The 15773-nt window shown below is 49.7% G+C and overlaps 1 protein-coding gene across 1 annotated transcript in view; it reads right to left on the bottom strand.

The window, feature by feature from the left end:
- LOC138953942 (ribosomal protein S6 kinase delta-1-like) overlaps window positions 1–15773 on the bottom strand; it is a 37223-nt gene that overhangs the window by 13634 nt on the left and 7816 nt on the right. Inside the window, exons 5-10 of the mRNA XM_070325953.1 lie at window positions 15282–15517; window positions 14638–14831; window positions 13835–14060; window positions 13262–13477; window positions 12643–12892; window positions 11718–11936 (exon numbers count right to left, since the gene is read on the bottom strand). Coding sequence (XP_070182054.1) covers window positions 11718–11936; window positions 12643–12892; window positions 13262–13477; window positions 13835–14060; window positions 14638–14831; window positions 15282–15517 — 1341 coding nt within the window. The remainder of the gene's footprint in view (window positions 1–11717; window positions 11937–12642; window positions 12893–13261; window positions 13478–13834; window positions 14061–14637; window positions 14832–15281; window positions 15518–15773) is intronic.

Here is a 15773-nt window from a genome sequence, read left to right as displayed (position 1 = left end):
CATCGATGTCCGTTCATGCATTGGGTGTGCTTGCATTCTCTTGTATTTTGCATATTGCAAGAGAGTCTTGGTGTCCCGTCTGCTCTCAAGAGCCTCGAGTCCAGTTAGTGTTTCCATTGCCTGAATTGGAGTTGATCTCATAGCTCCCGTGATGATTCTTGAGGCTTGATTTTGTATCTTGCTTGCTCGGTCTAAGCTTGACTTTGCTGCTGTTCCCCAGGCTGCCATCCCATACTCCAAAACTGGTCTGATTCTCCCAGTGTAGAGTGTCTTCTGGACATTGTAGTCTGCCCCCCAAGTCGTTCCTGACAGTTTCTTCATCAGAGACATGCGTAGTCTGGCTCTTTTTGTGCACCTGTCAATCTGATGTTTCCATGTCATTCTTGGGTCAAAAGTAATTCCCAGGTAGGTTGGGGATTTGTCCTCAGGCAGGATGTGGTCTCCTACTTTCAATGTGGTAGTTTGCACTCGTGTTGAGAGGTTAAAGATGGTAAAAGTTGTCTTCTTGGCATTTAGTGTCACCATCCACTTTCGGGTCCAGTCTTCAATCTTCTTGAGTGCTTCCTGCATCCTCACAGTTGCTGTGGTAAGGTATTGTTCTGAGCACCAAATCACCAGATCGTCAGCATATATGGCACCATGGATCCATTTTGGCATATCTTTCAGGACGTCGTTCATGAAGATAAGGAACAGTGTCGGTGAGAGGACTCCGCCCTGTGGTACACCTTCTTTCAGGGTCTTCTTTCTGCTTCTATGGCGCTGGTTCCGTACTCTTGCTTTTCTGTTGGTGAGGTATTGGCATATCCATTCATACATGTGTCCTCTGATTCCACATTTCTGCATCTTCAATTTTAGGCCCTCCTTCCATACCCTGTCAAAGGCTTTTTCCAGGTCTATCCAAACTGCGATGGTTTGCTTCTTGTCTTGGAGGGCATCTTCTATCTCTTGGGCTATAAAAGCTACCTGGTCTTCTGTGGACCTGGACTGTCTGAAGCCTGCCTGGTTTGGTGTGATGATTTCTTCTTTTTCCAGATACCACATCAAGCGGGTGTTGATAAGCCTTTCCATCAGCTTTCCCACACAGCTTGTTAGGCTGATTGGTCTATAGCTGTCTGCTTTTTTCTTGTCCTTTCCCTTCTTGTGAATTGGAATCATTTCTGCTTCTCTCCAATCCTGAGGCACTGATGAATGTTTCCAGCTTGCATTGAAGATTTTCAGCAACGTTTTCTTTGCCGATGATCCCAAATGTGTCAGTAGCTCGTTTGTTATGTCATCTGGCCCTGGGGACTTTTCTTGCTTGAGTTGCTTGAGTCCATTTTCTAGTTCTTTTTCAGTGAAGGGCTGGGACATGGTCTCCTCTTGTGTTTCACTTTCTGTTTGATTTTCTTGATGGGTCTTGATTTCATCCTGGACTTCTCGTTTTCTTTCTTTAGAGACGGTGATGTTGCTGACTTTTTCATAGCTGTCCATCATATGGTCGGCTGCTTTCTTTCCTGTTAGCACTGCATCATTATGGTGTAGTACGATGGGAGCACTAGATATTTTCTCATCGTTCATAGCCTGTGCTAATTTCCATAGTTTTCTTCCATCTCGATCGAGGTTAAGGTCTTCGGTTTTCTTCTGCCAGTTGTTTCTTGCAGCTTGTATGAAGGTTTTCTTGTAGTGTGCTGTTGTTGCCTTCAGTCGGATGTTGTTTTCTTCATTTGGTTCTTCTTCTGCTGTCTTTCTTGTCTCATTCACTTTGTTTTCTAGGTCTTGGAGTTCCTCTGTCCAATAGGGTCGGAAGTCTTTTCTTGCTCCTCTTGGGATTGTTTCTCTAGCAGCTTTCTTGATTGCTGCGTTAAAATCCCTCACCATGCTGTTGGTGTTCTTTCTTCTGGTGTTGATGTGCATGGTGTACTCATCTGTCAGCATGCTGTACTCTGTCCATCTTGCCTTTTTGTAGTTCCACCTTGGTAGACTGTGGCACGTCTCAGGGTGGTATTTCAGGTCCACTGTGATCTTACATGGTCTGTGATCACTCCCAGCAAGTTGCTCTAGCACTGTTCTTTCTGCTGATGGACACAAGTTGTTGGTACAGAAGGCTAAGTCAGGTGTTGTTGTTGTCATCCATCTTCGGGAGTAGAATGTTTGAGGGTCGTCAGAGTTATTTAGCAGTTGGAGTTGGTTTTCAATTTGCCAGTCTTCTACTTCCTCTCCTCTTGCATCAGTTTCTGTGTATCCCCAGCTTTGGGAATGGCTGTTGAAGTCGCCGAGGATCATGCAATTTTCTTGGGGTATATCCATTGCATCAAGAGACAGGTTTCGGTCGGGTGGGCAGTAGAGATTGAAGATCTTGTATTGCTTGTCCTCAATCGTAACCTCCACACCGTTGATTTCTGCCTGTCCCTCAGTGTCCACTGTCAGATGTTGGGCTGGTAGATTATTCCTGACCAGGATAAGCACACCTCCTTTGTTTCTCTCCTGCCTGTCGACTCTAAAAGTCTGATATCCTCTGACAGTGAATCGCAAGTTGTCAGTGAGGTGTGTCTCCTGGAAGCAGGCTATATCCACGCCCTCCTTATGAAGTCTTTCTGCAAGTGGGGTCTTCTTCCTGGAGATGCCCTCAGCATTCCACTGCAGTATCGTTAGAGGCTTTGTTTTTTCTCTTCCTTCATTGTCGTTGCCAGTCGCATTTACCCGTCTCACCCGCCGCCTGGCTCCACCACGATACGGGGTACGGGGACCACCAGTTGCTTGGCTTGGGCCCCTTTGAGGCACAGGGCCCGGCACTCTTCCACCCCGGCGGGTCTCCAACGGTAGAGCACCACATCGTGAAATTCCGTTGTCGTCTGTCATATGAGCGTTGATGCGTTGAGCTGTCGTTATGCGCCATACATGGCCCAGCTCATCCGGCTTCAGCGTGTTTTTATATCGGAGTGGTCCTTCTCCTAGACTGGTGGCTTTACAGGGCTGTCGAGTCCAGTCTACCCGGCTATTTGGCCATAGCTGGCTGGTTTGTTTATCTGAGGTGACCTTCCCCAGGGCTAGAACTTAAGATGCGGCTCTTGATCGCATGATGCTCCCGTCATTGGAGACCTGGGGTATTTCTTGAGTGTAACAGTGCCACCTGTTATCCCGCCCCATCCTGTTGGAAGCACCGCCAGTTGGTCCGCGACTGCTTATTCGTCCTGGCAAGCCTGGCTTATTTCGCAGCTAACCTCCATATCTGGAGGCCATCTCACTATCCGCCACCTGTGAACGCGCCTGGTTGGGGGTGGTCGCCCCTACTGTCCCAGGTGGTTTTTCTTTGAGGTCGGACATAAGCTGAGCGATAATTTTCAGCGCACAACCTACTTGTTCCTGAACAAAGAACAGGTTCGAGTCTCTTTTCTTTGCAAACTTGTCTAACAGTTTGCCATCTAATTCACGATTGAGAGTCGGCGTTCGAAGCGACGTGACAATTTTGGGCCGCGGATAGTTCTGAAGAGTGTCTCGCACACGTGCCCGATCTGATGGAAGAAGAAGTCCTTCCTCAAAACGATCTGCCAGAGATGGATGAATCCCCTCGCCAACTGTATCTACTACTATGCCTGCGTCAAAATCATTGTCCGAAGCAACATCCGTGTCTTCAGCCGAATCAAACTCATTTTCAAACTGCTCATGAGCAAATGGAACCGAAGCACCGTCTTCTCCATCCGCTTGCGACTCTTGCGCCGAACTGCTTTCGGTTCCATGCGACTCGGTTCCACGCGATGTTGAAGCAACAGGCGTCGCATTAAGCTTACCAACTTTCTCCAAATCACATAGTCTGCCAGACAAGGCAGTCATTGTCTCCAAAATTTTGTCCATTTTCAGAGTAACTTCACAATCACGTAGGCCAGACGAGCTCTTCTCTATTGAAAGAGACTTATCAACTCCCGCCTTTTCTGACGGTATCACTTCAGAAGGTTGTGCCTTCGCCGGTTTCTTGCCGGTTTTCTTCCCGCCAGCAGCACATTCTCCACCTCCCGAGTCCGCCATATTCCGAACAAAAACCACACGAAAAAGTGATATTGATTCCTGCGGACGAGCAAGCGCATCCGTAACAGTATGATAACAATTTAAAATCCACTGCAAAGATTTTCAAATCTTCAATGGACTAGTGCCCAGCCTTGGCACAGCGGACCTTCTGTGGCCCATAGTTCGCCTCAGGCGATAGTAATTGCTGTAATCGAGACAGCTGCTGAAAAAACAAAGAGGCTGCTTCAGCAAATCGTGACTGACTATGTCAGCAAATCGTGACTGACTGTGTCAGCAAACGTGTACAACATTTCCGTAGCCAAAATAATATGTCATCCTACCAAAACAAGTAACAATTCCGACTGACCTTAGGTCACACGTGCAAAAACAAGTAACGATCCCAACTGACCCAAATATAGTAGGTCACACCTGCAAAAACAATGAACGCGCCGACTGACGCCAGTAACATTTCCATGTGTTAGCTTCGACAAATAAAATTCATACGCGAAAAGACAAGTTCCCGGTTCAAAAACCAACAAACACCGAAAACTCCAAACTGTTTCCTTACCTTGCAAGTTGACACAATGATAAACAATCAAAATAGTCAATACACTTCAACTAACCTACAACTAAAACTTGTACAGAGAAAGGTTAGAGAAAAATGAAAGCAAAGCAAGAGAGACAGTGCACCAACACGTCTTCACAGGACGAAAACCATTCATTCAGTGACGTATTCCCGCGTTCTATCTCACGTGACCCATTCCTCTCGGAATTGTGGGAGATAAAATTTCCGGGTTACAAGGCGCTACAGCGCATAAGGCGCACCCCCTTCTTTAAAAAAAAAATAGTAATCCAGTCACCCATTGGGCGCAGGGGGCCGATAGGGCGCACCAAAATCGAAAATTTCAAAACTAAATTTTCATTTAATTAATATACTTACTCAACTCACATAAATGGCATTAACTTCAGTTCATTGCTAAGATATTGAAGTAGTACTCGACCCTGGTAAGGGGGGAAGTAACTCCCTAAGAAAAACAATCCGTAGTCAAGGACGGGAGTCACCTCCCCTACCGGTAACCCGCACATGCGCGGTCCTGCTACCGGCCGTCATTCCCCCACGGAAACACACACCTGTAACACATATAATGTTAGCGGGGATGGATGGGAGGGTATAAACGATGTGAGTTGAGTAAGTATATTAATTAAATGAAAATTTAGTTTTGAAATTTTCGATTCAATCACATATTCTTACCTCAACTCACATAAATGGCAGATTGCACATAAAGGCGGTGGGATACTCATATTAAACTCTTGGAAGTATCTGGCCTGCGGCAACCATGGCTGGGAGGCAGTTGGTACCGTCCGGGTGAGTGCTGGCAATGTCCCGGAGGTAGTAGCTGAGGAAGACATCTTGAGACGTCCAGTATGCAGCTTTGAGGACGTCTGACATCCTACCAGACTTGAGGACAGCTAAGGAAGTTGCCCACGCTCGAGCCTCGTGAGTCCGAGGTGATCGAAGAGGAAGGACTGACTGCCCCCCCCCTTGTGTCTGCCACCACTGATAGGCATGCCTTATAAGTGTGGAAGACCATCTGGTAAGCGTGGTTTTTGCAATGTCTTTATTTCGGGCTGTATTAATCGAAATAAACAACAACTTCTGAGCTGATGCTCGAATCGGAGCGGTACGCAACAAGTAAGCCTTAAGCGCACGTACCGGACAGTTAGAAAGATCCGGATCGCCGGGGGCTAAAATGTCCCGAAGAGGCCGAATGGAAATGATCGGTGAAAGTTGGTCAGGTTTTTGATTTTTGGCGAGAAAATCGGGACGGAAACGCAGTGCAACCGAGCCGTCTCTTTCAAAAGTGATATCACGGTCTAAACCTGAGAGGCCGTGGATCTCGCTGCCCCTTCGCGTGGAAGCGAGCAGTATGAGCATGAGAGTTTTGCGCGTAAGGTCAGAAAGACTAGCGTCTTGTAAAGGTTCAAAAGCACTAGAACGGAGAAATTCGAGTACTAGCAGAACGTCCCAAGCCGGAACAGAAGTTCTCTCCGTTGCAGAACTGAGGGCCGCGCCCTTTAGCACACTCGCGATGACTCCCCCGAGGGAGATGGAGCGACCAAGCTGCTTAAGAGTAACCGAGATGGCTGAGCGGCGAACGCGCAAAGTGGACGCGGCGCGTCCCTGAGCGGAGAGCCATGCCAAGTGGTTTGCGACCTGCATTGACCGCGGGGCGACCGGGACAACATTGTTAGCTGCACACCATCGAGTCCAAGCTAGCCAGTGCGATGAATAAACAGAGGAGGTGGAACGCCTGTGAGCCTTCTGGACTAAGTCCAAAGTAAGATCTGAGGCGCCTGAGCGCTTCAGTGATCGCCGAACAGTCGCCAGGCGTGAAGATCCAGGAACTCGGGGCGATCGTGAAGAATGCCCGTCCTGGGCTGTAGAAGCTCCCCTCGCCGGAGGCTGAGCGGAATTGGCGGGCCGCTGGCGAGCCGCAGGAGGTCCGGGAACCAATGCTGACTGGGCCAGCGCGGTGCCACGAGAAGAAGACGAGGCCGCTCTAAGTCGGCTTTTCGCAGGACCCTTCCGATGAGTGGAGTGGGAGGAAAGGCGTAAGCCACTAGCCCTGTCCAGCTGATCGTCATCGCGTCGATCTTCCACGCTTCCGGGTCCGGAAACGGGGAGACAAAGATCGGAAGGCGACGCGAAAACCTCGTGGCAAAGAGGTCGACCATCGGTCGCTCTACCTGCGCCCAAAGGCGGAGGAGCGCCTGATGTGCGATGGTCCACTCTGTGTGGAGGATCTGAGAGGACCGGCTGAGGGCGTCGGCCAGGACGTTCAGGCAGCCGGGCAGGTAGCGAGCCGAGACCAGAATCTGATGGCGAGCGCACCAAGAAAGGATCTCGCATGCTCGGCTGGACAACAGTTGAGATCGGGAACCGCCCTGTTTGTTGAGGTAGGCAGCAACTGTCGTGTTGTCGGTATGAATCAACACATGGGTGCCCTGAAGGGCGGAGAGAAAATGCTGAAGCCCCAGAAAGACTGCCTCGAGCTCGAGGCGATTGATGTGCCAAAGCCGCTGCTCTTGTGACCACCGACCGGACGTCGTGTGTGTGTCCACGTGAGCCCCCCAACCCTTCTGAGACGCGTCCGAAAAGAGATGCGTGGAGGGAGGAGGAAGCGCTATGGGCACTCCCTGCAGAAGCCAAGGGGTGTTCATCCACTGAAGCGTGGTCTGCTGAAACCAGACCCCGAGCGGGACTGAAACGTCCCAGCCTTGTGAAGTCGGATTCCAGACTGAACTGAGCGCCGCCTGAAACGGGCGCTTGTGGGATCTGCCTAGCGGAATAAGGGACGACATGGACTCCATCTGGCCCTGTACAGACGCAAGCGTCCGGGCTGGAGCTGACTGAAGCCCTAACAGGGAAGACAGAAGAGCCTGCAGTTTGTCCACCCGGCGTTGAGTGGGACGGACTGTCCACTCCCGTGAATCGAACGCCATGCCAAGGTAAGTAAAGGTCTGCGACGGAGTCAGCTCGGACTTGGTGTGGTTGACTCGGAAGCCGAGATCCTGAGCCTGGGCAAGGACAAACTGGGTATGCTGAAGGCAGAGCGCTTCCTGCTGATGAAGGATCAGCCAGTCGTCCAAGTATGCCCTGAGCCGAACCCCGTGCTGCCGAACGAGGGCACAAAGTTGGCGCACCACCATGGTGAATACCCAGGGAGCAAGTGACAGCCCGAAGGGAAGGGCTCGAAACTGGAAGATTCGGTCCCCCCACAGAAAACGCAACCACTTCCGGTCCGCCTCGTGCATGAGGATGTGGAAGTAGGCGTCCGTCAGGTCGACGGACGTCACCCAGTCGCCCGGGCGAAGCGCCTCCCTGACGGTCGCCGGCGTTTCCATGGTGAACCGAATTTTGCGCAAAAAGCGGTTCAGTGGAGAGAGGTCTAAGACTGGCCGCCACCCCCCGGAAGCCTTGGGAACAACGAAGATTCTTCCGTAAAAACCCAAGGAGGAGTGGTCGAGAACCTCCTCTATAGCCTGCTTCTGCAGCAAGAGAAGGATTTCCGCCTGAATTGCCTCCCGAGCGTCGAGGCTGGCCGGAAACCGGAAATTGGCCGGCGCTCTGGACAAAGGGGCCTTGCCTTCCTGCCAAGGAAGGCGGAACCCCGATCGAATCACCCCCATGATCCATAGGCTGCTTGTCCGAGACAGCCACACTGGAAGGGCCCGGGAGAGGCCGCCTGCTACCGAAAGGGTAGAGGCTGGGGGGGTGACTGGATCGGGGGGGTCTCATTGGGGGTTGGGCTTGCGCCCAGACCCCCGCTTCCCAAAGGAAGGTTTACGCTGGTAAGGGCGGGAACGTGAACCACCCCTACCTGCCTGAGACGACTTCTGCCCCGAGGACTTGCCTGCAGCTGGTGCAGAACTCCGTGGTTTGTTACCGTGCTGCTTAAGAGCGAGTTCCGTCAGTTGCACCACATGATGGTCACGAGCCTCCTCCGTTTGCTGCCGGAGGGCATCCAAAGAGCGTGATCCCAGCAACGCACCCTCTGAGAAGGGAGAGACTCTCAAAGAGTCTATGGTGGCCTTATCCGTCAGGCGTGAGCCGATAAGAAAAGCCTCGTGCCTCCAAAACACAACCTGAGAGTAGAGCCGAGCAGCAAGAGTCATCAGACTGTCAGTGACCTTCGCGAGGGCCGCCAAGAGCATGGCAGCATCAGCCTCAATGGCATCGTCACGGAACCTAAAAGGTTCGATGGACGAAGCGATGGCTCTCGTGAGAGACCGGATGAGCGTTTCCGCTAAGGAGGTCAGTTCGAGGGAAGAACGCCCGCTCTCCTCCAGCCCGAGTAGACTCTGTTCCGTACACACGGCAGTCCTATCTCGGCTATAACCGTCCTGCCGTAAGCGAGCCAGTTCCGGAGTCACCGGAAGTGGAGCTGTGGGCAGCGAAAACGAGGAGAGAAGAGAATGTGGCCTGCTAGGCAGCCGCGATCTTCTTGAATTAGCTGGGAGGCCGCCGCCTGCCTGAGCCGAGGCTAACCAAGGCTGAGCAGACGGGGGGGCTTCCCCATGAGCAGCCAAGAGAGGGTAGGGTGTGTTAGCGTCCGCCAACACCTGAGCCATCACAAAAGGGACGGAAGGAGATTCAATGAACCGGAACTTCGCCTTCGTGTCCCCCGCGCCCGCAAAATCTGCCAAAGCAGAAGGAGGGGGTGCGACCACAGTAGAATCGGCGGAGACACCCTCAGGGAAATACCGTGAGGTTATCTCCGCAGCCAACTCCAGAGTAGGGCCCAGTTTATTGGGAATCCGTAAAGGGGTAACAGATTCAGAGCAATCTTCATCCCCTTCCTGTTCCTCTCCAAAACCTTCCTGATCTCCATCAGAAGGAGGGTCCGGCAAACCGGAAACCCACCCGTCCACGGAAGCGGAAGTGGCTAGAGTCGGTTGAACAATAGACGGAAGCGCCGCAAACTGTCCACCAACAGCACCGCCGACAACCGGAACCGCCGCGGCGGAACCGGAAGTCGGGGCCGGAAGTCGATGCGTAACCAGGGACGGGATAGCAGGGACACTGCCACCGGAACCACTAGCCCGCTGTCCTCCACCGGAAGTGCCTGCCACAGCACAACCGGAAGTCGAGGACGACAACCCACGGGCAGGCCCGACCGGAAGCCCCGAGGGGCAACCAGAGGAGCCTACCCCCTGCGAACTCGAACCAGGAACGGCGGCAGCCGGACCAAGAGCTACAGGTCGATGACCGCGGACAGAATCTTGTAGGCCAGAGCTGGACAGACAAGACGCTGCTGCCTGCCCCCCAGAGGCCGGGACAGCCGAAACTGATCCCAGGGGGGCAGGCTGGCGCGCTTCGCCGCTCCCTAGCGCACCCGCCACGTGATGGACGGTGTACTGCCGGGGAGGAGCCGTCTGCGAACCCGGCGACGCAAAAGCGTAACCCGGGCCCGCAGGCAAGTGTGAGCCCCCAAAAAGATGGGGACTCCCACAAACGCCGCCCAACGCCGAAGCGCTGGAACCGGGCGGCGCTAAGGCCGCGAACCCCCCTGAAAAGGCAGGGGAATCCGCAACCAAACCAGAAAAATCCGGCCCGAGATCAGCCGACGTGATCGTCGCTGACGGCCGCAGCCTAGAAAGAGAGGCCACCCCCCCCACGCCAGGCGGGAGGGGAGCGACAGGTCTTTCCGCAGAATGTAAGGCAACTAGGTCGTGCTTCAAGGTAGCAAACATTGCCAGAATTTCTTCTCGAGACACGGACTCGCTAGACCGTGGCGTCTGCGAGCGCGAGAGAGGAGAAGTAGAGCGTTCCTGCGTGGGAAAAACCGGTGACGGTGACGTGGAGTCGAGCGAAACCCGTTCTGTTTTCTTAGTCACCGGGTCAGTAACCAGAATTAAAGACGTAGCCTGTGACGAAGTTACCGAGGCACGCGTCTTTGATTTAGACTTAGACTTGTCCTTATCCTTCTCTTTCCCCGGTGAAGAGAGCAGAGAAACAAGTTTGCCCTTGCTTTTAGAGTTTTTGTCCGCCATTTGCAATATCAAACACGCGCACGTGGAGAAGAATTACAACAGCGAAAATACTCAAACAAACGCAACGCGTAGCGAAGAGAAGTGAAACGATCTTACCTAAAGAAAGCAACGCAAAGACCAGGGTCAAATGGCCTTCCACAAAAAGGCCAAGGCAAAAAATATGCCGGAGTACAACAACACGTCTGTGCAGTAGTGTTGAAGTGGGTGGAATGACGGCCGGTAGCAGGACCGCGCATGTGCGGGTTACCGGTAGGGGAGGTGACTCCCGTCCTTGACTACGGATTGTTTTTCTTAGGGAGTTACTTCCCCCCTTACCAGGGTCGAGTACTACTTCAATATCTTAGCAATGAACTGAAGTTAATGCCATTTATGTGAGTTGAGGTAAGAATATGTGATTGAATTGAAAAAGTATACCGGTAACAAACGGTCGAAGAATAAACATAAGCCGCACATCAAAGGAAGAATACAGAGTGGAAATATGTGTGCTCTGTGTGTGCGGCGAGATCAAAGGCAGGTCCATTGTGATAGCTGGGTTGCCTTGTTTATAGACACTGACCTTCTTCCCAGGGGTCAATGACCCAGTTTTAGCTATGAGAGGTGGTTCCCCTGTCATATCTGAGAGAGGAAACACTTCCTGCATCGGGGTCAGTGACCGAGTTTAACCTATGGGGCGGTCTCTTTGATGTCTTGAGAGGAAACTTGGCCAGGGTAGTACCTAGTAGCTGAAACATGCATTATCACAAGTTGTTTGACTGGTACTCAGGCAGTCTCTTTGATGCTCACGGAATTTAAAAAAACGACTACCGGTATTCGAGATGGAGGTGAGTTCTTGTCACGTTTTGTTCCCCATGGTTTTTTCCCAATTTTTTTTTTTCGTATTTCATACATGGATTAGGCGCTTTGTTATACCAGGCGCAGGGGTCAAACTCGAGGAAAAAAGTCGCGCCTTATGACCCGGAAAATACAATACTTACACATTTTAAAGCATTCCTAAGCAGTATTTCAGCCAAATTATTTCACTGTTTTACAAGAAAAGCTTCACTGTTTGCAGTGCCATAACTCACTCATAACTCATAACTCATAACATTTTATTGATCCAACAAAGGAAAGTGCTGTTGCCCTGAAAAAACTCAAACTTTCATGGAATACCACTAAACAAACACAAAAGATTCGACACTCACAGCCCAGCGACGTTCATCCAGGTTTTCGATGGCCATGTGCCTGTTGTACAGGTCCTCAGCTTTCATCAGGTATTGGGCCGTTTTCCGCCTGACCGCATCTCGTCGCGCCTTGTTGGCGTCACCCTGGACTCCCTGCAGCAGGATGCCCACCCCTGTCTTGTAGTAGCTGAAAGCCAGCTGGTACTGGCCTGTTGCCTCACTGTTCTGGGCCAGGCAAATCTGAAGGCATAAAACAAAACAATCTCACACAAAAATCTCTTTGGGAGCAAACTTTTTCATCAAATATATATCAGTGCATGTTCACACCTGGGTAAAAATAGAATCAACTCAAACCACTGGGTTCATCAGTCAGTCAGACAGATCTGGCAGTACCTAAGGCAGTTGTTGCCTTTTGCTTAATATTCCTGAACACAGTTCATCTGTGAATAAATGACCTAACCCTAAATTATCTATGAACTCAACGACAGATCTCCGTGCTTGTCAGTTCTGAAATCAGTCATTTGGTCAGTCAGCTAATCAGCCAGTCACAGGGCGCATTTGCTGGAAATGTGGCACGAAAGCTGTGGAAGGCACAAACAGAACAATGACCATTCAATGGTTCAATTAATCAACAGTTATACAGGATTAGCAAGTCTCTCTTGTACTATTCTCACAAAAAGTGAAAGCAAAACAAGCCGTTTTACTCTAAATGGCTCAAGTTCCTACACTTAATTGCATCGTTAATTGCTGCACCATGCTGCTCTGTTACAGGGGGACTTGGGCTATGTTATGTTCAAACCCGAAACAGAACTTGCATTGCTAACAGTTTTGAAACATAGTGCTAAGCCTGAGAGATAATTTGGAAATGAATATTTGAACTTTCCCGCAAACTGGAAATCAGGAATAAACTGAAAATAAGAACCCTACTGTTGTCAACGCAACTGACCTGTCCAGCAGCCAGGTAGATGTAGTCCTCTTTGCCACCAAGGTCCATGGTGGACACACTGGTGACCGTGGAGGATCGCGTCTTCACGGGGCTCCGGGCAGGGCTGCCGACTGGGCTCCGACCAGGGCTCCGTGCGGGGCTGAGGGAGGGGCTAAGGGGGCGGGTCACAGTGCTGGGAAGGGGGGCCTTCAGGGAGGGGGAGGAGGAGGGAGCTGGTTTCAGGTTTGAGAGATCTCGTGTTGACCCATTTCTGTGGACATAATTTGGTAAAAGTTATTGACCATGAAAATGACTGTCAGCGTAAAATTTTTAAGTATGGTTAAGGTATTAATCCGTTTACAAACATGAGGACAAAAGAAAATATGTACATAAACATGCATTCAGACATAATGTACAAAATACCAGTAAAATTACTACAAAGAGAGCAAAAATAGTGGTCAAAACAATTACATCTGTGGTCAAGCTAAAGACAAATGTACACGAACAAGTTTTCCCTTAATTTTGTAAAGTTTTGCCTTCCTGATTCTTAAACCAATCTAAAATTACTCAGCACGGCAGCATACACTTAAATTGTGTTTCTCTCTTTAACACAACATATTAAGAAACATCAAACTCTTACCTAGCAGAGCGTGAAGGAGTGGACACGGTACTGGAAGCGGCTGAAGCAGAACTGGCGCTGTGACTGCGAGCCGAGCCGACACTGGACAGGTCAATGTCGCCCTTCCCACAAGACACCTTGCTCCCTGAGCGACTGTTGCGTCCCCCTATCTCTGGCGGCGTGAACGTCTCCTCCCCTGATCCCACCTCCACCACTGAGCTTTTCCTCACTTCCACACTGCAGGAAAAAAGTGAAGTTAATACTTTAAGATACTTTACTCTTTTTATGACTTTACCACATTTCAGCAATCTTATCTACATCTACCTATTCACAATCTATTCATCATTTTAAGTATCGCGTTCAAATTTCACACTCGTCTTCTGAAATGTTACCCACTAAAGCCCCCGACTGACCCTTTTTTGACTGATTTTATAACTGTTCACTAGATGAAGAGGAATACAAATAGAAGCAATCAAACAACATATAGTTAGCGCTATTCAACGTAAAAAAAACTGCTTCATAGTGCTTTACAAACACACACAAACAAACAAAACTGGACATTAAAATCCACAGTTTAAAACATAAAATTCAAACCTGCTGCTTAAACTGTTGATACTGGATTGGCCGCTGTGATGCTGTGACCCTGCCAAGGGGTCAAAGGATGACAGAAGGTCGCTGTCACCCACGGTGAAACTGCCAGGCTTGATGACTTCTATATCTGCTGCCTCGCTGCCTGCAGTTGCTGTGACGACATCTTCCATCTTGGCGCAGGTAGAGATGGCCTGAGTCAACCAGCTGTCAGTTCTGGGCAAGCTGCCTGCTAAACATAGAACAACACTGTAGGTAATCACTGTTGACAATCCAAACAATGAACAAAATACAAGTGTAGTTTTTCAAAAGGACAGCTCCATTAACCATTGGCATTGTCTCTTCAATCTCAGGTTGACGAGAGTCCTCATGTATGGAATTCATTTCATCATATTAGAAAGATCTACTGATCATACCTGCTGAAAATGCATATGTGTTCCGTTCACTATCAAGCCATTCTATCTGGTCCTAGCAAACCAAAGCAATAGCTTCACCGGACAAATGGAAGAAAGTTCTCCTTAAAGTGATACAATGACTAAACAAAGCACAACCTCTCTGCTTGACCCTGTTTTCGAAAGTGAAATACCTGACGTCAACAGCAAAACAAATTACAAGAAAATGTCACAGCATTAAGAAAGGTATCACATAAAAGTTCTGTGACTAGTTATGAATTTCTCCAAAGAAAATTACAAAGAATTTTGAGAATGAAGTTTGCCCAATGGACTCAGTCTTATAAGCAGTGAAAACTTACTCTTCACCACCAGACTGTGCATGTCTTAGTATTGTATATAATTAAGTCTACTGTTTACCTGCAGCCCCCTCTCCACTTTCTGCGTGTTCGGGACGCATGGGGTCAAAGAGACTGAGGTCAGCGTCGGGCAGAGAGGAGCTGAGGATGGAGTCCATGTCGCCCGTGTCAGTGTCTTCATCGCCCGTCGAAGAGTCCAGGCTAATGGAGTCCGGCACCATTGGAAACTTCCAGGTCCCTTCCAACAGCTTGGGGCTGCAGTAATAAACACAGCAATAATTACTAAGTGTACCTTTGTCACAATATACAGTGGAACCCCCCTTTTAAGACTCCCCAATTTAAGACTCCCTCCTTTTTAAGTCTTTTTTTCTCAGACTTTCTGTTCTTAACCTCTGTAAAATTACCCCCATTTTAAGACTCCCTCCTTTGTCTCATATTTCTCATCTTTTTTAGGTTTTAAAAGAGCGGTCCCACAGTATATAAGTGTCATTAACTGCTGAGAATTTCAGATCAACCATACTGTATTTATAACTCATAGTGCAGCTAAATCTTTACTTTTGTCTCTGCACTGCAGCCAAGTATGTAAACATGTAGCTATCAACTTCTCAGTCTGTTCTTCTCTGTGGATCCAATGCACAACTTCTGGTAAAGAACTAATGACATACTTGCAAACCAAACTAAGAGAGAAGTTTAAGCATGACTCACCCAGACACTTCCAGCGAGTGCTGCAGACTGGAATCCCCATCACTCTGACTGACGCTCTCTGAGCTTTCCCCCAGGCTTTGTGCCCCTCCCCCTGGGGGCGGGACTGGGGCTGGAAGGAGGCTTGGCTGTCCACCCTCCGCGGAAGACAGGAAGTCCAGAGTGGAGGGTTTGTTGGTGCCGTTTCCTGCACTGTTGGGGCACAGGAGAACAGGCTTGGCAGAGTCTACCTGGCCATCCTGTGATGAGAATGAACAATATTGACTTGTTGTCCACACATGGCTACACTTTACTCTGCGGCATGTACCAACCCAGTTGATGAGGTGAAAAGCATACATATCGTTGTCGTCCTGAAATTTGGGCGTAACTCAATTCTTGGCAATTTTGATGTTTTGTGTGCTTTAGACTAAGTAAATCATCCTCAATGAGAAAAATGTTCTAAAAATACGACGGACAATACATGATTTAACATTCAGGCCTGGGAATGTGTAAAAG

Source organism: Littorina saxatilis, linkage group LG17 (genome assembly GCF_037325665.1).
Source record: "Littorina saxatilis isolate snail1 linkage group LG17, US_GU_Lsax_2.0, whole genome shotgun sequence".
NCBI classification, from domain to species: domain Eukaryota; kingdom Metazoa; phylum Mollusca; class Gastropoda; order Littorinimorpha; family Littorinidae; genus Littorina; species Littorina saxatilis.
The sequence above is the reverse complement of the archived record's forward strand: the minus strand, read 5'-3'. Positions and strand labels throughout refer to the sequence as shown.